The sequence below is a fragment of the Leptonotus elevatus genome, chromosome 9, assembly GCF_054856555.1.
Source record: "Leptonotus elevatus isolate MCC_2025b chromosome 9, RoL_Lele_1.0, whole genome shotgun sequence".
In the NCBI taxonomy this organism is placed as follows: domain Eukaryota; kingdom Metazoa; phylum Chordata; class Actinopteri; order Syngnathiformes; family Syngnathidae; genus Leptonotus; species Leptonotus elevatus.
The window spans coordinates 22,559,198-22,587,049 of record NC_141247.1 but is presented as its reverse complement, the minus strand read 5'-3'; the positions used below and the strand labels follow the sequence as shown (position 1 = coordinate 22,587,049).

General features: G+C 40.3%; 2 protein-coding genes across 12 annotated transcripts in view; one reads left to right on the top strand and one right to left on the bottom strand.

Moving 5' to 3' along the window:
- Positions 1–27,852, bottom strand: part of LOC147168835 (uncharacterized) — an 82,621-nt gene that overhangs the window by 41,856 nt on the left and 12,913 nt on the right. For 5 of the 10 annotated variants that reach the window (XR_015096051.1, XR_015096052.1, XM_086085870.1 and 2 more), the window contains exons 4-7: positions 12,703–13,270; positions 11,163–11,987; positions 9,007–9,076; positions 7,938–8,047 (exon numbers count right to left, since the gene is read on the bottom strand). Coding sequence is in view for 5 of the 10 variants with exons in the window: in XM_086085870.1 (XP_085941996.1) it covers positions 7,938–8,047; positions 9,007–9,076; positions 11,163–11,224 (242 nt within the window). In the remaining 5 variants the exon portion in view is untranslated. Of the gene's footprint in view, positions 1–7,937; positions 8,048–9,006; positions 9,077–11,162; positions 11,988–12,702; positions 13,271–27,430; positions 27,451–27,852 lie in introns of those variants that run through there. The other 5 variants (XR_015096055.1, XR_015096053.1, XM_086085869.1 and 2 more) reach the window with 4 other exon arrangements.
- Positions 12–15,158, top strand: fgf24 (fibroblast growth factor 24). Of its 2 annotated transcripts, XM_086085865.1 has the most exons (6): positions 12–546; positions 676–712; positions 8,606–8,783; positions 13,198–13,304; positions 14,176–14,331; positions 14,383–15,158. In XM_086085865.1, the coding sequence occupies exons 1-6, from the start codon at positions 515–517 to the stop codon at positions 14,446–14,448; spliced, it is 576 nt and encodes a 191-aa protein (XP_085941991.1). In that variant the 5' UTR covers positions 12–514; the 3' UTR covers positions 14,449–15,158. The 2 variants fall into 2 exon arrangements, with proteins under 2 accessions (XP_085941991.1, XP_085941990.1); XM_086085864.1 differs by having other exon boundaries at positions 14,176–15,158.

Genomic DNA, 27,852 nt, shown 5'->3' with positions numbered 1-27,852 from the left:
AGACGCGCAGCTCATCCCGCTGACAGCCACCTTTGGATTTCATCTTCATTATTAGCATTATTATCCCCAATCAGGTGGAAGGACTATTTTCTAACATTCAGCATTTGCAGCATTAAAAAAAAAGAAAGAAAGAAAAGAAAATGGCCCGTGCAAGGTGTAGAACTGCCCCTCTTCAGGTGCACTTTGGGAACTTGTGATTTATTTTTCTTCTTCTCGGAGAGGATATTATTCGGAGAGTGGGATTTTGTTTCTCTTGATTAATAATCTGGATAACTCGTCGACAAGGAAGCGCCTCATGTTGCCTCGGGTGAGCGTGTTACCGCCGGACTTGTCCACCGCCGCCGCCGCCGCCGCGAGAAGCGTCTCCTCGCCGGAGCCGTGCGCGTAAAAGGCGCACGGGGAGCCGCATCGGAGCTCCAGGAAGGCGGCGGCGGTGGTGGTGGCGGTGGGTGCCCCCTCCTCCACACCCCCCCGCCTTCTTTCCCCTGTCGATCGAGCGGAAGCAGGTGTCAAGATGTCGCCGCTGCCTTCCAGGTTCTTTTACCTGTAAGTTCCCCCCCCCCCCCACCCCCACCTCCCTCTAAAAATCAATCCGCATTCTTTCCAATAGAAGTCGCTAAAAACGCTTGCATGTTGTGGAATTGCATTCACTTGTCTTTGTGTGTTTCCTCGCAGGTGTTTACATTTCCTGGTGCTCTACTTTCAGCTGCAGGTACGTGCACCGTTCACTCGCTTAGTGCACCAAGCACCACCGAAAAAATCCACATGACAGAAGTAAAACGAGGGGCCGGGGATGGTTTATAATAAACACGTGTTCTTGACTGAGAAAAAAATATATAAATGTGAACAATTCCAAAAGATTAAAGTTAAGTTCAAGTTAAATACAACTGAACTGTACTTAAATGTAATGGAGGGAAAGGTTTCTAAACTCAGAGTGGGGAGTCAAATTGTGTCGCATGGCTATGAGAACAATACCAATAGTATCACATACAAATATTGCATGATAATACATATGAATAAAAACATCCTTGATACATCACAATATCTAGCAATATTTTGTTTAAATGATTCAAACAGTTTCATGATACTGCATAAAAATCAATCATCAGCATATATAGTACATCACAATATCTAGTAATATTTTACAAAACAGTATCATGATGCATCAACTGCATGATAATCAATATACAATAAAAGAAAAGCATCATGATCTTAATGGGAAAACTTTATGTAATGACATTTGGTATGTCCAATTCTGAACATAGAGATTTACAACGTATTAAAAAAAACAAAAAAAAACAGCAATGTTTTCAAAATCTCATTAATATTGATCAGATCCTTTACTTGGGTAAAAACATTGGGTCATTTTGTATAAAACAACCCAGAAAGTTGAATCAAATTGACCCATAAAGTGGATCGGTCCATTTTTTATCCATAATTGGGTTACTTTTGACCCAACTGTTTTTAGAGTGTACAGTATTTTTAAGAATGTATATTGATTCATGACTTACATATGTAGCATGTCACATTGCTCCAAAATAATAATTTAAAAAATGTAAAAGAAAAATGTGCTATTTTTTGTTAGCTTCTTTACAATGTGTATTTAGATATTAATTTTACGGATAAACGGGGAAAAAAGCATCCATCCATCCGTATGCACGTGTGTCTCATGTACATTTAAATATATATTTAAAAGAAAAAGAAAAAAGCCCATTATTTCTTTGTATATATAAGAATTATTGGAAAATTTATGTTTATGTTCTGACTTAAAAGGCAGTAAGGAAAATTGGCTCATATCAAGTTTAAATATCTCAAAGAAACGTTTTTAAAAAAAAAATATTATTATTAATGTATTCTTTGTGATAAAATTAATATAAAATTTATGAGCAAACATGCAGCAGGTCACATTGACCCGTGAACATTTTTGGCATAGCAAAGAAACACACACGACAGAAAAAAAAACCCACACAACTTCACCTTTGACCCCTCCCCTGTTCTACGTACATATGGACGTAATGATGCTGTATGATAATAATCATAATAATAATGATGTCTTGTACGTTTGGGCGTGCACGGCATCTAATCGGATGAGCACAGACACAATTACGAGCGGACATAACATGAGCACTCGTTCATGTTGAACATGCTTGCAAATCTCATTGAAGGCGTGTGACAATTAAGCACAAGTGTGTCATGGCTTGTATGTGCACTTCAATTAGCAGCATGCCTCGTGTTTTTACAGATATTCCAAACTGGGGGGGGTTAACAGCTCCTCTTTGAACAAATGCTTTACTTATTTTTTTTCATGGGTTGGGTGCTTGTTTTTTTTCTCTCCTTGTTTTACGAGCAGCGTCTCACTTTGAACCGTAAGCACTAGCAGGCGTCTGTGCACCTAATGACTCGCTCGGTCAGCTTTGGGAGAACGCCAGTGTACTGCAACACTTTTATTTGACACCCCCCCCCCCACCCCCCATCATGGTGGGGTTCTCCCACGGCAAGTTATGACCTGTGACGTTCAAACAAACAAACCAGAACATGCTACGTTTTATGTGAACCTGCATTTACTGTAACCTGCATCATTCATGTGGGCGGCACGGCGCACAAGTGGTTCGGACATCTGCATCGCAGTTGAGATGTTCTGGGTTTGACTCTCATGCTGGACTCCAGCTTCCTTATGGCAACAGAGTCGAAAATATTCATCACGATGACCTAATATTGTTATGTAGTTACTTAGCGTTCGTTATATTTAAGTATGTCCCACTTATCCCGTACGCTTGCAGCTCTAGTTATTACCTTTTGCCTTGATGATAAAAATCAGGTTTTCCATCCAATTGTTTCTTCTTCTTTTTTAAGCGAATTTACTTAAAAGGCGCAAAACAGACATGCGACTTATGCCTTTTTTTCTCTCGAATTTCTAGCGTTTCCATTCAGTTGAATTTTTTTCCATCCATCCATCCATCCATTTTCTGTACCGCTTGTCCTCACAAGGGTCGCGGGGGTTGCTGGAGCCTATCCCAGCTGGCAGTAGGCGGGGTACACCCTGAACTGGTTGCCAGCCAATCGCAGGGCACACAGAGACGAACAACCATACTCACAATCACACCTATGGACAATTTGGAGTGTCCAATTCACCTGCCATGCATGTTTTTGGAATGTGGGAGGAAACCGGAGTACCCGGAGAAAACCCACGCAAGCACGGGGAGAACATGCAAACTCCACCCAGGAAGGCCGAAGCCCGGACTTGATCTCACAACCTTTGCACTGGGAGGCGGACGTGCTAACCAGTCAGCCACCGTGCCGCCAATTTTTTTCCATTTCTTGAAAATTCGAATAAAATGGGTGGATGGAAACCCCACTAATGTTGGTGTCATTTGAAAATCGCAGATCAAAAGAAACTCAAATGTGGTGGTGGTATTATGTAAATGAGCCCAATTGTGACATCACAATGTGGCAACATTCCAAACGTCTCACTCACAGACATATTTTTTGCCAACCTGTGCATTAAGTCAACACAGGTGCGTCGTCTACCAAAATAGTCGACAGTGTCATCATCAGCAGGTCGCAAAAGAGATACTGGAAGAGTCACAGAAAGTCATAAAAGTGAATCCCACTCAGGATATAATTTTGCCGTATTTGGGCGTAGTACATCCCGCTTTAAATTGCGCTCGTCTTTTTGCCCATCGTCGTGCTTGTGACCCCGCGCGCGCGCCAGTGTCAAAGCGTTAACGTGGAGATGGATGCAACCAATCACTTCCAGCTTTTGAAGTCGGCAGAGTATCGTCTTTCAAGTGGTCTTTGAAGACCAAGTGGAGAGGGTGGGAGGGGTGGGGGGGGGGTTGTCGCGGAGACGACAGCGGCCTGATAAAACGCGTCGGCGCTCAGCCGTGTTAGCCGCTTTTGCCTTTCCCGTGACAAGAAGTGCAACTTTGCACCAAAACACACCTTTGTGTTTGTTTGGAGATGGCCAGATGGGAGATAAATCCCTCAGCAGGCTGCTTTTTCTTTTTTCTTTTTTACCTTTAAGCTTCACTTTAAAAGGGTTGATGAGAGATGATGCTAATCTTTGTCTTTGCTGAAGAGACTCTTGATATGTTTAATGCGCTTTATGCCAGTGGTTCTCAAAGTGAAGTCCGAGAGCTTAAGCTTGGCGGCCCACTAAATAATTGGCATTCAATTATTGTCGTAGCATTTAAAAAAAAAATGCATACCAACAAAAGGCAATCGGCGTGCTAATAAAACAAACATGCTATACCAAATACTCCTTCCAAGTTTAGATTTGGGCAGATTAAAAAGCTTGGGTATAAATTGTGAGGTATCGTCATGAAACTGACGTTATTGCAAAAGTAGTCATTTTTTTCCTTAAAAATAATTTTACTAAAATAATGTTAAAAGGTGTATTCTTTCGAGAATATGCTCCCATTTATTATTTATTTTTAGAGGATAATGGCATGTTTTCCAGAACAAAATGCATGTTATTACGGCAATAAAGAAAAAATATTTTTTGAAATTCAAGTGTTACTAGTAAAAAAAAAATCCTTGGTAAATGTTTACTTTAATATTACAATATTATGACTTTATGTTGGAAAAAAAATACTTCATTCTAATAACGTAATTTTTTTGTAAGAAAATGTAAATGTTTGTATGAATACAGCAATAACCTATTTTTTCAATTAAAAAGGTGTGTTTTATCAATAATATATCGGCTGTTCTAATTTTATGATAATCAAGTTGTGTTTGTGCAAATCACTTTCTTAATTTTTTTTTTAGTAAGGTTTTAGAAAATACGAGTTAATAAATATGAGTTATTTCGGTGGCTATTTTTCTTACCCGTAAGTCAAACGCTCGGTTCAGTAAAACCCCGCCTCTGCCCCTGTGACTGCCGCGCCCCTCTCATGACATCGTCCGAAACAACGCCCACAAAACATACAGATAGGTTTTAAGCCGATTTTTTAAAATGGATTCTAAATTTCACGGGCCGCTAGATCTCTGCGCCATCAATTCTTGAATAAACATTTGAAAGAAAACGGGTCCTTGCCGCATTAAATCGTGGAAGAGGAGGGGAGCAGAGAGGTTAGAGGAAAGAAGGAGCAGAAGAAAAAAAAGCACCACAGCAGGTCGCGAACCCGCACCCTGTTACCATCCATTCATTTAAGTTTATCAGCGCAGATATTTGACTTGTAGTTTACACCAGTGTCAGCCAATGGATTTTAAGACAGCCAATTGTCATTTCATTGCACTTTGGCATTGCAAATGTGAAGAATAATTGATTGCTTTGAATTCATTTGGACAGAAATGTTATTGATAAAGGCTACTTTTGTCATTATCCCATGGAGGGAAGTCTCAGCGAAAGTGGACGTGCGTTTAGTCCGCAGAGGCGGTGCGGGGGTGGGGCTGCACGCAATGACGTCAAACCGTGCCAACAGCTCGTTTTCTCAGGTTGGGAGGGGCTGGTGCTTGGAGAGCAGAATAACCTAGAATTTCTCATACACAGGCAAATGGAAGAAAACACAACTTTGATAATGTTTTTGGTGAGGAATTAGCATTTTAACATGGCTAAAAGCTCTAAAAAGTAGATTTTTCATATTGCAGTCCCTTTAAGAAAAAAACATGTTTAGCAAGCATTTTGGTGTTTTTATAGATATTGTGAAAGTAAGTCAAAAATGACTTGGGCAATTAAATGATTTTCTTCCATTTTTAAATTGTATAATAGTGTAATATTACCACTTAGTAATTATTTTATTTTATTTTATTTGTTGTTGACTATTTTTTGCTTTTTTTTTTTAATTCCTTTGACTTTTGGGGTACACGTGGTTGTACTGTTTAATGTTTAATTGTCGTGGAAAAAATGTCTCCCTTTCACGGCGCTGCTTTTCCCACAAATATTTCTTTCACCATCTATGTGGCATCACCTTGCAATTGTGTGCGATATCTGTGTGAAATCTGCTGTTGTGAGGCTAACCTATTAGTACCAATGTAAACCGGTAGCCCCTTTTACACTGCCTGTTGGGAATTTTCCATAAACAGCCCCAAGTTGCCCCTGCACCTGGTGAGCTGCTAATCTTTGGTGGATCCCGTCTAACTTCCTTGTTTATGTCCTTGATCCACGTTTCAGGCATCAACTTGTCAACTTGTCACGTGAAAGGGGGGTGGGGGGGATTGTGTCATGGTGTCTTTTTGTTAAACCTGTTGACTCACCATGACATGTTTGCTTTAGCGATGCTGAGTGGCCCCCCCAAAAATGGGGACAGGTCCTGAATCTTGACATTTGGGAAGTAATGTTACCTTTGGCCTGCGGGAATATGACGGCGTCTATCGACACTGACTTTTTACTCACAAGCCGGCAAAGTGAGATTTTGCCACGACAGTCTATGCTTTCACGCAGAGACATGACATCCTGCAATCACATTATTAGTCCCACAGTCTGTTTGGAATGTATAAAATAGTCCAACAAAGGACAATTGCTTTCAATATAATGGCAGTGTGAAAGGGGCTACTGGCTTTGCTGCCGCCTCTTTCACATAAAGATAAAATTTCAACACAAACTGTGTGAAACTTCAAGCACCTGTCCTGGCATCACGAAATAGCCTTACGCACAGACTCTGATACAACCTCCGAAGTTAGAAAATTGCTAGTCATCCCATTCCAAATTCTGAGGATTTAAATTGTTCACTGCAGGTTGATGATTACCGTAACTTGTACGGATAACAAGTTGGACACAAAGTTTGACACCGGGAGCTGAAAATGTAAAAAAGAAAAAGAAAGAAAAAGATCCAATTCATGTGGAAATGAAGAAAAAAAATACTTCATGTGACATGCATCACTGCCCTCTAAAGGACTAGAGTGAAACAGTATCAAGTTTTATTATGTCACTTTCCAGTAAAAAAACACTCATCTCCAATTTTGTCCCCAAAAATGCGGATTTTTTTTTAAGGCAGGTTTTATTTATTTATTCAATAAAAAAAACCCGAAGCATTTAGCTTAATATTCTGTTCAGTATTTACTTGATATTTTTGTTTCCGCTATCAACGGGTAAAAAAAAACAAAAAAACTTTTGGGACGTTTTCAAATGTTTGCATTTTTGGTCTTTTATTGTCATGTGAACAAACAGCCCAAAATTACATCACACTTTCAAAGATTGATCATCTTCAGCATTTTTTTAGCGCAGCCTCATGACACTCTTATACTCACCAATAACTTAATTGTTTTTCCCTGGTTCCATATTTTAAGGATCTAACCAAGATTTATTCGTTAGTGCTTGATTGAAGAGGAAAAAAAAGTTTCCCACATCGTCAATCAAACTAATCGTCATTTACTTGTTGGACCTGCTTAAACACAGTAATGTGAAAACCAGACCAGTAGTTGGTGATGTCATTGGACAAAAGTTAATCTTAAACTATGAAATCTTATGAGTCAACAATATTTGTTAATTGTCTTAATAAAGCCATGCGATATCTGGTCGTTAGTGCTCCCTCGGTTTATGTTCCTTCACGGTACTGTTTTCTCTGCCTTATAAGTCCTTAAGATATCAATCAAAATTACAACTGTTTGATTTTACTTTTCTCCATTTGTCTTTTTTACACAATGTCTCCATCTGCTGAGTTTTAACAAAGTACTGAGTCAGGGGAGCCAAAGTAAAAAGTTATCAGAAAAGTACGTTTTCAAGTAAAGTACTGTACACATCCTGGAACAATCTAGTTTAGTAGCCTATGTTGAACTGTCAAAATGACATCACAATTTTATTTTTGTCTTGTGTGAGTCTTCCACACTTCACCCCCACCCAATTCCGACTTTTAAGACTTTGTTCTAGCGCGACTGCCATCTTTCCCATGGCTTTCGCTGGATGTCATTAACTGTCCCGGGTTAGAACAACAAGAGCTCGGGGTATGTAATGCGTATGTAATTAGCCACCTGAGAGCCGCCACGTAAAGAGCCATTACCGTGCAATTACGGCCGGCGTCCAGCTGTGGAAACCAGGTCCTGCCGCAGATTCCAGGGCTTCCGAAAGTATATGTTTCCTCACACGCTCGCGCTTGTGATGACACCGCCCCTGCGAAATAAGTTGGCAATTTCCTCATTTTTACACTGGGTCTAAAGTGATAGAAAGGTTGCTACCTTCAGAGGCGGCTTTGGCGAGTTGGATGAAAAAAAAAAATTCTGTGCGGGATTCCCCAAATACAAATACTTTTGGTACTAATGTAATAGATATAGTAGGTATTTATTCCAATCTTGCGCTAATTTATAGAGCCTGCTGGGCCCTGTGGGCGGATATTTGTTTGATGATAGTGCGACTTCAGGTGTATAACTAAGATTGGTAATGAATTCCAGTTTATTGCTCAGGACAGGAAAACATTTGATTATTTTGATCATGAAAATAGATTTTTGGGGGGTGTTTTTTTTTTAAATGGGTTTTGTTTCTGCTGAAGTGCACTACTTGGGATAACAATGTGGCTCGGAAGGTACCATTTACGTTAACAAACAGACAATATAAATGCCTTTTTTGGGGGGGGTCTTTTCATAGTACCAGTATAGGGTTTTATTATATATAATTTTAATGTAGATGTTATTTGAAGGCCTGTCCCTAAATTATTCCTTGTTCCCGCCTCAGGAGTCGCAGCAGAGCTCCGCCGACTTCCGTTTCTACATAGAGAACCATACGAGGAACCCGGACGACCTGAGCCGCAAGCAGGTCCGCATCTACCAGCTATACAGCAGGACCACGGGCAAGCACGTGCAGATCCTCGGGAAGAAAGTCAACGCCAACGGAGATGATGGGGGCAAGTATGGTATGGGAGAATTCCTGTCCATCTCACCACACGTCACACCATACATTATTCTATTTTTCCATTTTGTGTTCCCTTTTATGAGGTTATAAGAAATACTTATAGTCAATTCCTATGAATGTTTTTGATAGCTACTGTATAAACTCTTTATTATTATCGGGGGGAGAATTTTACACTTATGTACAGCATCCAGTCCCTATTCTTTTATATATTTATTTATTTGTACCTGTTTTCCGTAGAGCACTGTTAAGAGTCCGCTTGCATTAGGGCAGTGACCCGGCAAATCCATGAGGGAGCTGCGGTTACAAGAAAGAAAAGAAAAAGTTGAATATGTTATTTGTCAAAGCAGATCCTGTTGAAGGTGTGAATCAAGGAATTTAATTTGTCACAGTTAAGTCTGCTTGTATTGGGGCTAAGTGGGTCGGTGATCCACTATATACTGCATCTTGCTCTTCTTTGATGAGCTTTCACGAGTTTCTATTTAGTGTTTCAAAAAAATCCCATAAAGGATGTTTAGTTGGTTGAAGGTTTCGAAATAGCAGAATTATCTATTTTAATGTAGACACCATTATATTAAAAAAAAAAAAAAACTAGCTTGTAGAAAATTAGCTTGCAAAAACAGATTAGCCGAATAGCTAGTCAAGCTTGATCAATATTATGAGTAAACTACACAAATTGATCAATTACGTAGCCAGCTAAGATATATCATACAAAAAATAGCTTTCTATACTTTATGAAAATCCAAGTTACCTATGACACGTCTATATAATTTGAAAACCAGATTGCTGAACTTGAGAAGCTTAAGTAGCTAGCCAAAAGCTGAGTAGATTGCTAAACAGATTAAACCAAGTAGCTAGCAAACATACACGAAGTAAAACGGTATCACTTAGCCAGGCAGAAAACGGTGGAACGTCAGCCAGCAAATATTGTTCCACGCACGCTAAAATGGTTAGCAGCTCACAACAGCTGACTCTGGGAAATTGTCGTGCTTAAAAAATGTTTCCTCGCTGCTTGTTGGAGCTTGAGTGGAAGCAGACCTGTTTTTTTCTCTCTCCCTGTGAGGAAACCTTGCCAGTTGCGCGTTTCCCCTCTGCCTCCCCCATCTGCCCGTTCAGCTGCAGTGCCTGGCACCTGCCAACTCCCAGCACTTACGTCGCCAAGAAGACGTATGCTGTGCTGTCCTTATTGCAAATTAGCGTATTCATTATTTTTAGGAAGCTGTGCTCCTTCGCGGTATTCCCTCACCCGGGTCGCAGAGTGGAGATTTAAAGAGATCAAATCCACAATCTGGAACATTATGCTCCAATTTTTGACAGTTGGGGTTAAAAGATGTCCGTGGCCTGGCGTCACATCGCTCATACGGCTACGCTACGCTCACATTTATCAATACGTTCAGTTTTTTGCTTGTAAGATGAGTGTCTTAATGGTCGGCTAACTATAATTATTTTAGATCAAATTTAGATTTCTTATGTTTTAAAACAATTCCTCTGCGGTTTTGTTATAAAAGTTGCATAATGGACCGTATACAGTAAGGTGGTCGCTATACAAATATGGACATTAAAAAACTGTTCGTGATACACAAATGTGTACGTCATACTGAAGTGTTGTACTCCATAGTCTCCACTTTGCTGCCGTAAGTATCCTCTTCCTCCATTGTTGTTTGTTAACATGTCTCGGTGTCCACTTGGCTGGACTGACGTTTTTTTTATTGCCCTCATTCTCCTTTCGGAGAAAATTTGGAAGAAAATCCTAATTCTACCCTAATCCTTCTCCATTGCCGTAATTTGTTACTAAGTCTTGTTTTCAGATTGGTTTATGTGCTCCATTTCTTATTTATTATTTTTTTTTACTGCCCGTTGTCTTTTCTTGGATAAAATTAGTCTCCTGACCAAAAAGAAAATACAGCAGCCCCGTGTTTTTCTCCAGTGGTCTTGTTAGTATGTCTTGTCAGCATGGTTGTGCTCTTGTTTTTTGTTGATAGTGCTCTCCATTGATAGTGGGTCTCATTCTCCCCGTTACCCGTGGTCACCATGGTCTCATTCTCCACTTGGCTGGATCGATGTTTTCTTGTTGCCCTTAGTCTCCTATCGGATCAGATGTGTTTTCATGCCATATTTAATGGACACTGTAACTGCTGAAGCATCGTTTGTTTTGATTTGTTAGTGTCTCATTCTCCATCCATCCATCCTCTTTTCTACAGTGCTGTTTTCATGCTGCCCTAAATCTCCTTTTGGATAAAATGTGTATCCTTACTAGAAATGAATACAGGACACAGACTCTCATTCTCCTTCATCGTTGTTCGAATGTCTCATTCTCCACTTGGCTGCAGCTCTATTTCCTTCTCGCCCTTAATCTCTTTACAGTTTAAATTTGTCTACTTACCAAGAAGTAAATACAGGAGACCCTTGTTCTTCTCTATTGCTGTTGCTCTTAGTGTGTCTCATTCTCCACTCGGCTGCAGTAATTCTTTTTCTTACTATCCTCACTCTCCTATTGGAAAAAATGCCTCTTTACTGAGCTGTAACTACAGGAGAGCCACATGGCGTCGTTTTGGACGACGTCTTAGGATTGTTATTTTTTTCTTTTTTGTTCCAAGGCGATAATAAAAGCACCACATGCCCTCCTTTTGTCAACTTAATGCCACTTGCTACGACGGCATTGATTTGGCGGCAGATTACGCTTAATTAGCGCGGCTTAGCGGACGACGACTCAAGAGGATCCCGTTAAGTTTGACCAAAGCTTCACTTAAAGTCTTCTTTGTTTCTGAACACACACAGACAAGAGAGCGCAAGGGACCTTTGGAATACAAAGATACAAAGTTGAGGCCTACTGGAGTGCAAATGATGATTTCTTTAGGTCATTCTGTTGTTCAAAATAACATGCAGGGATGTCAGATTGATGCGATGATCACAATCATATGAAAACTTTAAATTGGCCGAAAATTAAGGCATGTAGTAATGTATAATATTGGTGCGATACAAGAATATTTGTGGACCCCCAAGCTTGGGCTCGCGAAACCCAACTTTGAAAAGCACTAAAGAATCCAGACGGCATAAAAACCAGCAACCCAAACTTCCAGCGGCTTAAGGCTCATTTCTTCCTCCGGCTTGTCCCCGTGTAGTTTAAGGCTTGTGGGGGGGTGAAGGCAGGGGGAGAGCCCATCCCAATCCCCGTCCCCGGGGCCTATTCTGTCCTTGAATGGCCGCCCTGTGTGTTAAACAAATGGATCATCTTAACTTTTAGATTGAGTGAGCACAGACTAAAGGCAGACTTGAAACCTAATCCGGCAGGGTGGGGTGGGGGCACATAACCACTGCGCAAATGTTTGGCGGCCCTGCTTGGAGGGCCCCCGCCGCAGACAAAGGGCCACCTCGCGTGGGTTAACATCGGAAAGGGGGAACGGGTGCAAGGGCAGGGGGGGGGTGGATTCTCCAAAAATAAAAGAGCCACCGACCGGGATGTGGCCTGGGAGTGGATTACCGCTGTGTCATCTTAAAAGACGCTGTTGGTTTTTAGCATGCATCTACAAAACACCCAACTGTAAACCTCAGAAACTCTTGTAATGTCATGTTAAATTTACATTAGATTTATGACACAAAAAAAATATGCAGTTGATATTCTACAAATGTATGTGCAATATATTTTTTCTTATATAAAATAGAAATACATATGATTTATAAAATGTTAAATTTGTTGCTCAGATACTTTTCGGAAAACAAAAATGTTTTTTTTTTTATAAAATAACATTTGAGGAAGAGTTCTTTCTACTTATCTGATTTTTTTCTCTACTTTTTTTTTTTTTTTTAAATAACTCCACTGAGGGTTTTTTTCCCCTTCCTTTTTAAATTGCATAAATTGCACACCCAAGCATTACAAGTATGGACAGTACAAAAATGGCATGATGAGCGCGTGTGCATCATACCCAGGCTACAGATTGCTGCCCTTAGTCTCCTTCCGGATAGTGTATCTCCTTGCCAAGAAGTAAAAATATAGCAGAGCCTTGTTCTCCTCCAGTATTGGCATTTCATAAGCAAGTCTTGTTCTCCACTTGGTTGTTGTGGCCTATTTTCTTGCTGCCCTTAATCTCCCTTTGGATGAAATACTCCTCTTTACTGAGAAGTAAATACAGAAGATCCTTGTTTGTTAGTGTCTCAGTGTCCACTTGGCTTTAGTCATCCGTTTTCTTGCTGCCCATAGTGTCCTTCCAGGTAAAGCTTGTCTCCTTGCCGAGACGCAAATGTAGCAAAGCCTCATCTCCCACTTACTTTTTATGTTCGCCAGTTTCTTTCTGAAAAGTGAGCGGTATTATAATCATTGTAACGGTAGAATTTGCATATCGGTGTGGTATTTTTGTAAAAACGTGCAACATGCTTTCATTGTGTAACCCTATCGTGTTCTTTCTTCTGTGTTTTTTCAGCTCTTCTGGTGGTGGAGACGGAAACCTTCGGCAGCCACATCCGAATCAAAGGAAAAGAGAGCCAACACTACATCTGTATGAACGAGAAGGGCAAAATAGTCGGAAGGGTGAGTTGGCCTGTGAATTCTGTCAAATCAAAACGGACTTTTGTGAGGGAGCTCTTAAGCCCCCCCCCCCCCACCCCACCCCCACCTCCTCAAAACAAAACCCCTTTGATAACTCTGGGCCCGTTCCTCCATTACGTAACTGGATCGCTCAATTAGCCGCTGCAATAGCCACAATGCGCCTGCACAGCTAATGGTCACTTAGGAGGAATGCATTTATGTCACCTGCTCACGCCAGGTGGTCTCCGGGGCGGTTTGGAAGTGTGTGTGTGGGGGGGGGGGGGGGGGTGCTGCATGCGGGAATAGATGCTAGCGGCCCACCCGCCGTAGTTCTCATCTGAATCATCCACCTGTTGTGTCATTATGAAGGATGGACAATTACTTTTTGCTTGGTTTTAATGATAATCGTAATAAAAGAAAATTACAGCACACATTCTGTTAACATGGCTAATGTAGTGTTTTTTCTTGCTGCCCTTAATCTCCTTTCGGAGAGATTGTCATTTGTTAGCATGTCTTTTTCTCTACTTGGCTGTCCTTAGTCTCCTTTTCGATGTCCGCTAAATGCAGGCTCTTGTTGTTTTGCCTTACCTCGGGACACACAGCGCAGTATTACCCTCAGGCGTAACTACTTTTCCACAGTGCCAGATTTTCTTGTTGCCCGCAGTCTCCTATTGGATAAAATTTGCCTCTGTCGTTAAGAGTAAGTAAGTAAATGTAGGCCATTGTTGGTCTTCCTCAACTCTGGACGCTGCAGCAGTGTATATTTTCATGTGGAAAATGCCCACAAATAGAACCATATTTTTTCAGTTTGAATACTTAAATTGAAGTATTTTTCAAATGTATTCAAAATGTCTTTTCATTGTTTTTTTGTCAGCCCGACGGCAGGAAGCAGGAGTGCGTGTTTGTAGAGGAGTTCCTGGAGAACAACTACACGGCGCTGGTGTCAGCCAAGTACAAAGGCTGGTACCTGGGCTTCAACCGCAAGGGTCGGCCCAAGAAGGGCTCGCGCACCACCCAGCGGCAGCAGGAGGTCCACTTCATGAAGCGGGACCCCAAGGGCCGCGAGGACCCGCTGGAAGAGTTCCGCTTCACGCCCGTCACCAAACGCACGCGGCGAGCCCGCCGGCTAAAAGCCAGGAGGAACTGATTGATGGACGGATGGTTTGATTGACAGCACTCAGGAGGGTGGACACTCAATGGACAATCTGGTCTTGAAAGAACAAATTTTTATTTTTCTACTTGATGCGTCCCGCCGTCTTATTTATACGTACGGATAAACTACAGGAAGCTTTTGGGGACAGCGTCTTTGTTGACTGTCAGGCCAGGAGGTGACGCAACGCCGTAAAAATCAGCCAAGCGGGATTTATTGGAATCTTGTTTGTGTTGCCCCGCCATGACGAGGACGCCATACTTTCCACTGGAAGAGGACGCCATGGAGACGGGAGGAAGAAGGCGGGATGCCGCCACCAGAATGACTGTGTTGCTTTGAGTGCAATATTTCACACAGCATTCTATTTGTCTTCTTTTTTTTTAACCAATTCCACGTCTTCCACCTTCATCACAGACGCACTACTGGACTTGCCGGAAAAAAAACTCCCACGGTTTTTTGTTCTTTTTGGTGATAAAGACTTCCTCTACCTCCTGGTTTCTTATTTTCCGAGTCATCAGCGGACTCTTCATCTAGTGATTTCTGCTGGGACACTCATTTAGTGACTTTGCCACCTTTTCTCCAGTAATGTGTACTCAACTGTCTACTGACAACCTTACTAACAACGTGACACACACATTTATGACCTTTTTTTTTTTTTATAAATGTAAGCAAAAAATAATTTTATGACTATTATTAAGATATTTATTGCCTCCCCTTTGTAAATAAAATGTGATAAGTTTTATTTGGCCTCTGTTAATAAAATGAGGACTATATTTTAAATCAGTGTTGATGTCTTTATTGCAAGACGGGGTCTCGTGTTATGAATTCTCAAGTTGCAGTTCGAGCTCTGAATTCACTCAGAATGGCCTCTTCAAACCAAGATGGCCGACTTACTGTTCAATTCCGGGCATGGTTGTTTAGACTTTTTTTGTGCATCCTGTAAACTTGTCCACCGCCACCAAATGTCAGGATAATCGCTAAAGCTGATGTTGGGGGCTAATTTTATAACTTTCCAAGGGGGACTTTGGAGTATGAAATTGTTAAATCAAAACATCCTGTTTAATTTCGAACGTGTTTTGAGGGGTTGTGCTGGAAATCCGTGTAATATTCCATTGTGCACCAAGATACACAAGCTTTCAAAAGTTGATCAATTTTCAAGCATGTTGAGGCCCCCAAAAAGGCAGTAACGGCTTTTGTACTACTTCTTGCCCACAGTCAGATAAAATTTGTACAAGTTTTCTTGATGCCCACAGTCTCCTCTTTCATATGATTTTCTCCATAGATTAGGGAATTCTATACAGCTCTTAATGCTGTACCATTAGGCCCGAATTTTCCCGTATTCCACAGCGCACCATTTAATTGCTGCCCACGGCCTCTTCTTGATATCCAAGAGGATGTACCCTTATGTTAAAGAAGTAAAAGTAGGCTGCCCGCAGTCTCTTCATAGATGACATGTTCTTCTATAGCTAAGAGAATTGTATACAGGCCACCTTGACTGTGCCTTAGCTCTTGATCCTGTATTACAGTCCGCCGTGACCCGTTTTTTTGAGCTGCTCGCAGTCTCCTCTGGGATAACATTTGGAAATATAGGAGACCATAGTTCTCCTCTCTTGTTCAAATATGCTATGATTTTTGCAGTTTCCTATGGTACTACTGGAAAACGGCACATCCCAAACTGAGGCCAGTCTTAAAAAGCATGATGGCAACATTGCTCAAATATTTCGAGATCATACCGACGAGGGGAAAAAGCTCAGAATTGCTTTGCTAACCTTTGAAAGCCGCTAAAAATACTGTCTCCTTTTTGTTGTAAACATGCAAACGGTGTGGACATTTCTCTATGTTTTATGAAAGGTGCTGCAGGAATGTGCAGCGGCATGCTTTCCCCAATGCTGTTTACAGGAACCGTCAGACTGAATGATGAAGCCACAACGAGGCAGAAGAAGGAAGAAAAAAAAAACTTTGGGTTTGAATTCCCGGCGCTGCTTCCTTCCATTTGGACCCCCCCCGGAGACCCCCCACCTCACCCCCGTCCCTCTTACCTTCGCGGGTACGTGTGGTTGACTTTTAACAGCAGATGACTCACGGCTAACATGATAGATCAGCGCTTGTCTCCGATGGTGAGTTAAAGCAGAAAAGACTTTTAGGAATGTTTTATGTCCCCCCTCGTTGCTTTTTCATCTTGTTGCCGCGGGTGCCAAACCGTGTGGATACAAGGGTCGACTGTATGTGTATTCTCATATTTAGAGTTGAGAAAAGACGGAAATTTAAATTCAGTTTGAGAGCATTAAAACAAGTTAACGGCACCGATTGGGTGGAATCAACTTATTGGTCATTGGGCTATTTTGATGAAAACATAATTTGTTATCAAGGCACCTGAGAACTGTTCTCGCCCAAAATATTCTGAACTGTACAGTATGTCTTCTTTTGAGTCAGTTTGACACAAAGTGAAGTGGAACTCCCCAAAAGAACCAAAAAAACCCGCCTCAGATGCTTTTTCTGTTTCGCATCGGCATACCTCAGCGTTACCCAAGTGTGTCAAAAAGTGCATATTGACATTTAAACCAATAAGGGAGAGACGCCGTTTTTTCCCCCTCCTTTTTTTGTGCGTAAACCTCCCGCCAGGCTTTTCTCTGACTCCACCTTTGATCAGTGGGCCCAATCACGTCCAAACGAAACATAGAATGGAGCTCTCTCTCTTTCAAGCTTTATGCAGCCTCGCTTGCCAACTGGTTGACATTCTATTATTAGGGTGTACACAATGGATACAGTATGAGCCGCGGACGCGGCGAGTGAGAAAAAGGCGGTCGCCGCCACACACTTAACAATTAGCCGTGCCAACAGAAATGTTTTCGCTTTTAACAAGATTTGTCTCGGCGAGTTTTAGCGGAGGTGAGCGAGACGTTCCAAAGCAAACAAAGCTCGATTACAACTTTTCACAACTCGTCATTTACTGTCAAAACAGAAGCATGGCCACTCATGGTTTCAGGCGACCGGTTACTCCTTCTTAATGTATTTTTATTTTCTTTTAGCTCCGTGGCATCGTCACGGAGGAGACAGTGTGTGATTGTAGGAGTGTTTTGAAAGGATTACCAATGTGCTTACTGGATGTACTCAGTAGCACTGGTGGAAAACACAGACCAATGTGGTGGACTTTGCAATAACAGCTATATTGTAAACCACGATGTCACTGGGTTCAAACGCACGCATGTTGGGTTCATATATGACGAAATTGTCCATCGGTGTGAATGTGAGTGTGAAAGCTCGTCTATGTGTCTTGCGACTGACTGCCGACCAGTCTAGGCTGTATCCCGCTTCTTAGTTCAATCATTTTTAAAACGACAAAAAGGTGGAACTATTAAAAAAAAATTATTATGTATAAGAGAATTGATTATGCATGTCTGACCCACAGTTGAAAGGTTTGGGGATCGAATCTCACACCCCCACCCCCACACATTTATCACAGTGACATGCGTGCACTCACGGTAAAAAACGAGGCACTCTAAAGTATCCACACCAACACAAAAAAGGTCCATAGCATACACTGGCCATGAAGTCTGAGTTATTTTTTTCTTTTCCCTTCCTGGCACTTTTTCCTTTCTCACCGTGATGTGTGCTCAATCACGGCTGACAACGTGGCACTCTTATGGCTGCACGAGCCTGGAGCCCTGGTCCAAACAACGGCTGTTTTTAAAAAAATTGTTTATTTCATTTAAGTTGAAAAGTTCCTTAGTGCTACTTTAACCCGGGTAGACACAAGCACGGGAACAACACGCAAACTCCAGAGCCGAGATTCAAATCCCAATCTTAAGGACCTGTCACCAGGTTGCCCTTTATTTCCAATCACAGAATGTTATTCAAACATGATTTCACCCTCCTGATATTCACACGAGTGGAAAAACAAACACAAGTTGAGAATGCGTCCTCCATTGAATCATGTGGCTGGTGTCCATTGGTGGGAAAGTGCTGATTAATTGTGTCATAGCCCTGTGAGAAAGTACGCCCAGCGCGAAGCACTAATTATGGGCCCGGGGCAGAGGGGGGAGGATTGGGGGGGTTTGGCCGAGAGAAAAAAGGGGGGTGAAAAACTCGGCGAACAAAGGCTCATGTCATATCTCAAGACAATGAGGAGGCTAAAGAATGGCAGCAAAGGAGAAGTTAATGAGCTGTGTCACCTGGCATCTGACTGAGGACGCTCTTGTTCACATCGACCAGTGTCAATTCAAGATAACAAACACTTCCAATAGCTGTTGTTGTTGTTGTTGTTGCTATTGATGCTGGTGGTGCGTTTAAAGCAGGGGGTGTCAAATGTGTTTTCATGGCGGGCCACATCGGAGCTAGGGTTGGCCTCAGGGCCCCGGTCATAACGAGGAAGGCACATAAATGTGTAATTGGTGGGGATGTCCCCATCGCATTTCCATAGTCAAGTCATTTGACTTTAAGTGTATGCCGATGCCCAGTCCTGATCCGATATCTTGGCAATGCATTAGGAAGAAAATGATACGGGAATTCTTTAAACTTTACTGTATTTCTTAAAAGGAAGTTGTGCATATCACATATTTTGATTGGGCCTTTTTTTTGAATGGATTATTTGTTTCCTTTTTTTTTATTTCTTTTTTTTTATTATTGTGTGCTCCACACAAAATGACTTTTATGGGAAAATTGAAAAATATAATTGCCATTAATTTCAAGCAATTTTAAGGAAATTTGCTATAATTGGGATACATAGGTCTTAAAAAAATCTGTCATTGTTTTAGTTGGAAATTTTATGTATCATAAGTACTAATGGTATCGGCACTTAATATCGGTATCGGTAAGTACAGTGTTCCCTCGCTATAACGCGATTCACTTTTGGCGGTCTCGCTGTTTCGCAGATTTTTTAAAGCATGCAATTTTGCATGCTTTTTTTTTTTTTTTACAGAAATGTACCAATTTTATTAAATTTATGAAGGTTTGAACATTGATAATGTTTAAACAAGAGAGAAATGTGAGAAAATGTAAATGCCTGATGAGAAAACTGTATAAACTGTGGTGGTGAGGGGTTTGAGATATTTACAATAATTGTAAAACATAAAGCTAACTACTTCGCGGATTTAATTTATTTGGGTATTTTTTGGAACCTAACTCCAGCGGAAAACAAGGGAACACTGAACTGAAGATTTGAGTATCTGTATCAGTAAGTGGATAAAGTAAGGCAGGATCTCAATTTTGTTCGGTCCAGATACCTCATACAGGGGTTAAATTTTTCAAAGGAGCCAATCATAAGTATAAAACCAATTAAATAAATATAAAATATCACATGTACTGATAAATGCCATAGGAATTGCCTATTTTCGAGACAAAAGTTTAAATGCTACAATGACAAATTTTTATTCTTTTGAGAAAAACATTATGAGGATAATGTCATATATTTCAAACAAGAAAGATGTATTTTGTCAGGGTAAAGTTGTAATCTTTTGATATTAAAGTGGTCAGTCTAAGAGAAAGTCACAATATTATGACATGTAGTGTATAGATGACCTTACATATTTAATGTTCATTAGCATACGCTGTGCCACGCGGGCCGCTTCACAATGTTGTGTGCCCTCGCCGTGTTTACGCTCACGTCGACCTCTCGCCTGAGGTCTCTTCCCAGTTACCCGCGCCGCTAATGCGACACATGTTTTCATGAGCCAAGACAAGCAACCCTGCCATGGTGGCTGCTCTCCACAACTAATGATGTCAAGTGATTCCCGCTCCACCAAATCCCCTTTTTAAAAGCGGGATAAAAGAAGGGGTCAGCGCGGGGGGGGCTCGGGGAGGGTTTGGGGGAAGCAAGAAGCAGGACAACTGCGCCATCGTATCATTGGATGAATTTGGGTTCATTATTGCCATGCTCATTGTGGGGATGTTACTTTTAATTACTGCCCTGCCGCAATTTACAAAGAAAAGTGCTTAACCGCCATCTTGTGTGGGTCAGTTACAGCAGATTTTGGTAATAAAAACAAATAAAGGGATGGAAGTAGGCACAGGTTTATAAGCATTTAAGCAATAGAAATGTAAACATGAAGACAGATACTATAACAATACTTACATCGATATATTCTTTATCCTCTGTGAAGAATGGCTAGAGTTGTGACAAATATGTGGCATATGCTCTTTGCCACCCCACGAGTTTTAATACGGTATTCTGGTTGATATTGCATTAGTGGAATATGAGTTATGCAACAAAATCCAGACGTTTTTATCAATCTAAAGGGCGGCCATTTTGCCACTTGCTGTCAAGTGAAATAGACATCACAGTTGCTCAGGTCTCAACCAATCACAGCTCAGCTTCTGAAAACAGGTGAGCTATGATTGGTCGTTGCCCTGAGATGGATAAAAACTACTAGATTTTGCTGCGTAACTCATATTCCACAAATATAATATTAAACAGAATGTTATGTTTAGACTAGTGAGGTCACATATAACATATTATTGTCAAGAAATGTTTAAGGTTGACTTTCACTTTCAAATTATTTACATTGTATTTAATTATGTCATTATTATTTTTTATAAAGCATGTATGTACAGTAAAGTATGTTAGAAGTGACATTTTCGTATTAAAAACATTTTTGTTGGTTATTTTGGGGAGGATGGAACGGATTAATGGCGTTTCCACTCATTGCAATGGGGAAAGATGATTTGAGTAAATTGAGTGACGAGCATGGTTACAGAACCAAGTACAACAATGTAACTTCAAAGTATGTTTTAATAAGTCGTTATTGTTGATATGGTTTGGATGATGAATAAACGAGGGTTCACAGTATCAGGCGAGTCTGAGACGATGACTCAAAGTAATGGAGCATAATGATGTCTCGGCGTGGTGATGGCGTTGGGGGGCCTGAAGCTCTCGGGTCAGGGGTTGGACAATGTGAACATTCAGCTACTTAGCTTCCTTTGCAACTTTGTGACAAAATGTGTTTGCCCAACACCAATTAAGATGCCTATGTGTGTGCTCTGGTCAATGGGTTTGACGGGGAGGCCGCTCCAGCGACGTGACATGTCCCTGAGCACGAACAAGCCGGCCTGTGTCCTCGCCGCCGTAATTGGTGTCCCTTGCAATGCGCCGCTTCCCAGGGTCCCGGCCTTTGTGTGGCAATGGCACTGCTAAATAAGGGGAGTCAGGGCTTTAATGAAACTCCTGTGAGTTTTAAACAAACACACGACGACCCCCGCCACAGCCCAGCGTGGTGCGTAGAACAGCTGGGAGTCGGGGGGGACTTGGGAGGACCTCCCTGCCCTCCCCTCAGCCATTGTGGCTTTGAGTGACATCCTCTCAGGAGATGAACTCCGCCAGGATGGTGCTGCGAAAATGGAATGTATGCTCATACAGAGGCAAGATGGGCAGCATAGTGATTTAGTGGGTAGCATGTCTGCCTCACAAGATAAGGAGCAAGACCTTGTTCCGGTCTCTCTCGCTGATATTGTATTTGTAAAAATATCTGTTTGAGGGGGTGGGAGGCAGTCGCATGAGACAGATGATAACCTATGACCGAACCTTAGAAGACACTATAGGACTAACTAAAGAAGGAATTAACCAATTAGGCCAGCTTGTGATGTCCCCTTAAAGGCACACATCTAACACTAGAATACTACAGTGCATAAAGTCCACTTTATAAAACCAGTTTATTTACTTTACATTTTATTATGTTTTAGATGACACAGTGCTTGTTTTTCTTTATTGAAGGATAGGGATAGATCGATTATCAGCCGGGCCGATATTCAGCATTTTGACAAATATTGGCATTGGCCATTTTGAAGAATCATATGGCCAATAATAGATACATTAAAAAAAACAAGTGTTAACTTCAGGGAACTAATTTAAATTTACTTATTTTTATTTATTTTTTTACATTTTCAGAAATGCTGCTGACAATGGGAACTCTCTGCACCTTCTTTTTTTGTTTGAAATTAAAACGAAGATAAGTAAAAAAAATTATACTTCAGATATTTTTTATTTTTTAAATACTTTATTTACTGTAGAAAACAATTGTTTAAATTAACGTTTGAAAACATGCTACTGCCCCTGGGAGATCCCAGAACTTTTTGTTAGATTTTTAAAACAAAGATGTACATTGACTAAGATTTTTTTTTTTTAACTCCAATAATTTACGAACCCTAAAAATTGCTTAATAAACAAGTGGTTGAAAATTCCCCCAATTTTTTTTCAAAATTTTGATGCTAATATTCTACCATTTGTTGAAAATGAATATCGGCTCGAAATATCGGCTATCGGCGTCCTTGACTACTAATAATCAGTATCGGTATCGACCCTGAAAAAACATATCCGTCTATCTCTATTGAAGGGGAACTCATGGCAAAATAAATCTGTGCAATAATGTATTCTTTGTGCTGGGTATTTGAACATATTTTGTCTTTGTGGTATATTCAATTGAATACAGGTTGAAAAGGATTTGCTAATTTCCATTTGACTCCTGAGAGTGGCTGGGAAAAAGACCGTGTCGGCTCTCAGGCAGGGAAATCTCTGTCCGATTTGTCAGTGGGGGGGCTCTTGAGCGGCGTGTTGATGTTGTGCGGCTAATGTGTTTGCGCTGGCTGCGATAGAGGGGATTAGCTCCCTTTGTGGTGGTCCCGCCGGCACCGCAGACTACTGGACTTTGAAAGCATACTTGCCAACTTACTCAGCGGACAAATCAAAGCCGCCTGAAAAATGGTTTCCCCTTCGGGCACCCAGTTGACGGCTTGACCCCTTGTTTGGGAAAAGGTACAATATACACACACACACACACACACACACTGGCTGTGTTTGCAGAACGATTGTGGGTCAAGGTGACAAATGGCAAACACCAAATAAATCTTGTGTGAGCTGACCTCCTGCCAAGCATCCAGGCAACAATTAACCCACATCCTTGTCTACTTACTAACATCGACATTTTTTTCCAACACGTTTTACAGCCAGAAGAGCATCAAGCCAAGAAACAAGGTGGGAGTTGGTGAGTATGAATTCACGGAAAAGCCAACTGCTATCAAAGTACTCACACGCGTGGAAATAAAATTTAAAAACCAACAAACTCAATTACTAACCAAAACAGCAGCACGTAAACAACCTCTCAAATGAATTTTTCATTGAAGTTAACTTTCATAATAATCTTATTTTTTACTTATGAAAGTATGACTATTTTGTACATTTAAGATTAACCTTATTTTCATAATATTCTGACCTTTTTCTTCTAAAATTAGAATTAACTATTTTTGGACTATCATTCAAATGTACTTTACTTTGGTATTCAGATTTTTTTTCTTGTAAAATTAACATTATTTTGCATTTGAATCCAAGCGTACAAAATAAAAATTGATGATGTCGGCAGGTGATATGTTAAAGTTCAGATAAGGCCCCAGAAAAAAGGAAAGCAAACATTATGATTTCCCTTCATTTCACAGGTGATCCCGCGTTCCTTTTCTTCCTCTATCGACAACTGCATTGCATGTGATTAAATAACCTGAGTAAATAATGATATATAATAAGGGCAGATTGACATGCCACTTAATCCAGTTAAGAGTGACTGACTACCTGACACCCGGCCTGAGCCGCGGATTAGCTACGACGCCTTCGCTGAGACCGTCTTAAACGAGATTAATGTCAGCGCGCTGACCCGCGTGAACGTCTGCATTAGCAATGGTATTTGAACACAGCGCCGCCTCGGGCTGATCAGCTGCCGCCGTGCTGGCATGTGGACGCACATATATAATTATATTGCATCCGACAACAAGGATTTCACTGCATGCTGATAATTGGCCTAGGTAATGTTTTGGGACAGGTTATGTTATGTTTGTATTTTAAGAGTGTGCTGCAGACATTTTCCTTTTTTTTTCTTCTTTTTTTGAGAGAGAGGATATTATATTTTCCTAATAAAATTATGACTTTATTCTTGAAATATTCTTGAAATATTCTGGCTTTACATATATGTATATATTTACTATATATTATGCGCTAGGAGTATCAAAATTAATTAAAGTTCATTTAAAGTTCATTAGGCCACTAATTTTTTTAACGGCGATTTATGACCACCCCTTATTTGGAAAGCCTGTACTGGGGGAATTCCAGTCGCAACGCAGCACACGTCCACGTCAAAATTTAGCAGTAATAAATGTAATAATAATGCATATATTTGTGGAGACTGGGGTCAAGTTGTATTTTACAATTTTAAAAATGTGCAGAATTAAAATTTAGCAGTAATAAATGTAATAATAATGCATATATTTGTGGAGACTGGGGTCAAGTTGTATTTTACAATTTTAAAAATGTGCAGAATTTCACAAGTTACTTCATGTTAAAGATTAGATAGCTCTTAATATTAAAAGAAAAATGCACCGAGCTGTCACCTTCTTTCAAATGCAATAATGCCATCTAGTGGCAGAAAAATTACCTCAACACAAATGAATATTTTTTTACAGTACAGTGCATCTTTTTAATTTTAACAAAATGTTATGAAATATTATGAAATTACTTTATCAATGACTTAAAGATGCAGCCATATTTCTATTAGTTGAACATTTTTTTCCACTTTTATGTTAACATCAGTATAAATATTTATTATAAAATTAATAAAATAAAATATTTTATTGTACATTTAGAACAGATATAAAATTTGCAATTAATCATGAGCAAACTATTGAAGTCATGCGATTAATTACGATTAAAAAATTGAATCGCCTGACACATACAGACATTTTTTTTATTAAAATGAAGCAGGAAATTTCGTGTCAGGCAAAATTCTGATGCCTTTCAAATACTGAAATAGTAATTTACAGTAAATATACATGAACAAGAATCTTATTGGTTTTTAACATCCACCACAATATGGGAGAGGCAATAGAGCCATATATGTATTTAATTTTTTTAAATCAAGGGGTTTCTTGTCACAGTTTGTATTTTTCCATGACTGTTGTATTTTGTTATTGCGGGAACGGGCTGGAGAGCGTCTGCATGTGCGGCGCTGTGTGGTCTGAGCGAACGTCGGGGAAGAAAACGCCTGAAAGTATGACAGCAACGATAAACTTTTCCCTAAATAAAACACAGCACACAAATGAGTTGCTACAGGTGACAAATGAAATAAACTTTTAGCGAATTGGAAGAGGCAAAGTCATGGTTACTATCATTAATGTATTTGTAATGTTGTCAGAAGAAAGTCAATGTTTGGATATAAAAAAATCTAAACTTGACACAAAAAGACGGTTGCAATAATGTGGGAAAACAGTCATTATGAGAAAAAAGTTTAAATATTACATGAATAGTGATGCAATTTGACCAAACAAAATTATAAACACAGAAATGTAATACAAAATACAAGAATAAATGAAATAGTAATATTAGGATAATAAATGTTTGAATTTTACATGAAATAATTTTATTGTGTATTATAATGCACATTATAAAACAATAATAATTCCTAAATTTACATTTTGTGAGAATAAATTCATAATAATATGAAAAAATATTTTGTAGGGATAAACTTGTAATAATTTGACACAAAAAGTTAGAATTCTACTCAAAAAGGTAATGACCAATCATGGCTGACCTGTTTTCTAGGTTTGGTCATGTGACGTTTTGCAAGCTGGGCCATGATTTCATTTTCAGGCGAGTGGCAAAATGGCCGCCCCCTGCTTATTTCACATTCCACAAATGCACAATTAATCATATGCCAAATTTAGACTACAAGGGCCACGATTGAACGCCTTAATGTAAAAAACAAAAATGTTGACTTGACTCCCTCTTTAAACTTAGTTTTTTCCCCTCCAAAATCCTGTTTCAACCACCCGTCATAATGTACGCTGAGACTCTTTCTCAAAGTAATCTTTTTGTGAATCCAGATAAAAAGTATTAAAAGTGTCGTAAATTTCATCTCTGCCTTTTCTCCTTGTTGAACGGGACAGGGAAAGCGTCCCAGAAATGTGTTTTTTCAAAGATTTGTGAGCCTTCACTTGGACCGTGCCCCCCCCCCCCCCCCCCCCTCTTGCCTTCTCGCCTTTTCCCACAGACCTTGTGAAGCTAAAACACGTCCAGTTTACATCTCAACTGCAGCAAAGCGTGAAATGTTTCCACTCGCTGGCGGAGCGTCTGCTTAATTTTAGCTCATTTTTATAGATGTCAGAATATTTGGCCTGGATTAAAAGAGCTAATCAGACACTGGTGTTTATAGTCTACATCAGTCTTTCCCAAACCTTTAAATTTCCGCATTACTTTTTGCATTGGAATAAAGTTGGCACACCTTTGATTACCAACACTCTCACCCTAACCTACCCTTATCCCGATCCTAAACCCAAATAACTAGCCGTAAACCCAATCACCTAACCCCAATCCCAAAACTATTGCCTATTATCTAACTCAACACAGTTGTGACACCAAACAACAAGCAAATTAACCTCTAACGCTAACTAGCAATAAAGTGTATCATTAATCAGGAACCCCAATCCTAACTCTAACCCTAAACCCAAATGCCTTAACCCTAATCCTAACACTGATAAATACCGACTAAAACAAATTCTAACCCCAATCCCAACTCCAAACCACTAATCCTTACCTAAGCCCCTCACACTTAACAATTAGTAACTAACAACTAGCAACAACCCCTAATTCCAACACTAACGCCTAAACATAACCTAACAACTATTACCTAATCTACCTTAACTGCCACACTCTAACCTAAACAACCAGACACTAACCCTAACCCATCACCTCCAGTCCCAACTGGCAACTAACCCTAGTTCTCATCCTTAACTCTATTACAAATTATAACCACTAACCCTAAATGACAAACAACAACTACCAATGAAAATCCAGGACCTGAAGTATTCCCGACATTTAAAACCTTCCAAAGAACAAAGTCGTCTGGAGTCCAATAAGTTAATGGACGAGTGCCAGTTCCAGCTGATCGTCTGGCTGATGTCATGTTTACACAATAGACCAATATTTCACTGGCCTGTCAGAGCAGCCACTCACCTGCGTTTATTCAATCGCAGAGGAATCCTTCGGGTGCCTTGCGCGTGCACACACACACAATGATCTGCCTGTCTGTCATTGAGACCAGTCTTGTTGTTGTGCATCTAATGGAGCGTGTAAACATCACTTAGCTTTTAATTACTAGCCTGGTGATGTTTGCTCAGTTTTGATTGGCGGACAAATTAATGGCCAATTAACAACAGTTAAGTTAATAGTTAGGTGCCATGTACCCTGTGAACTGTACAGTATTGGCTGGGCGGTTGAACAACACTTCAAATTTCATATGTTGTCATAAACACCATTTCCTGTTTTGAGGTTGTCATTGCACTTACTTTGCCGTCTTCTGCGGTTAGATAATATACATTAATAGTAGTTAGCAAATTGTAAGTGATACTTTTTGCACCAATTAAGTAAAATTTGAT

Bases quoted from the DNA above. Each gene is read 5' to 3' on its own strand.
- fgf24 (XM_086085864.1), top strand. From the start codon at position 515: ATGTCGCCGCTGCCTTCCAGGTTCTTTTACCT. The intron at 547-675 runs GTAAGTTCCCCC...GTTTCCTCGCAG, and splicing joins CCTTCCAGGTTCTTTTACCT to GTGTTTACATTTCCTGGTGC. The intron at 713-8,605 runs GTACGTGCACCG...TTCCCGCCTCAG, and splicing joins TGCTCTACTTTCAGCTGCAG to GAGTCGCAGCAGAGCTCCGC.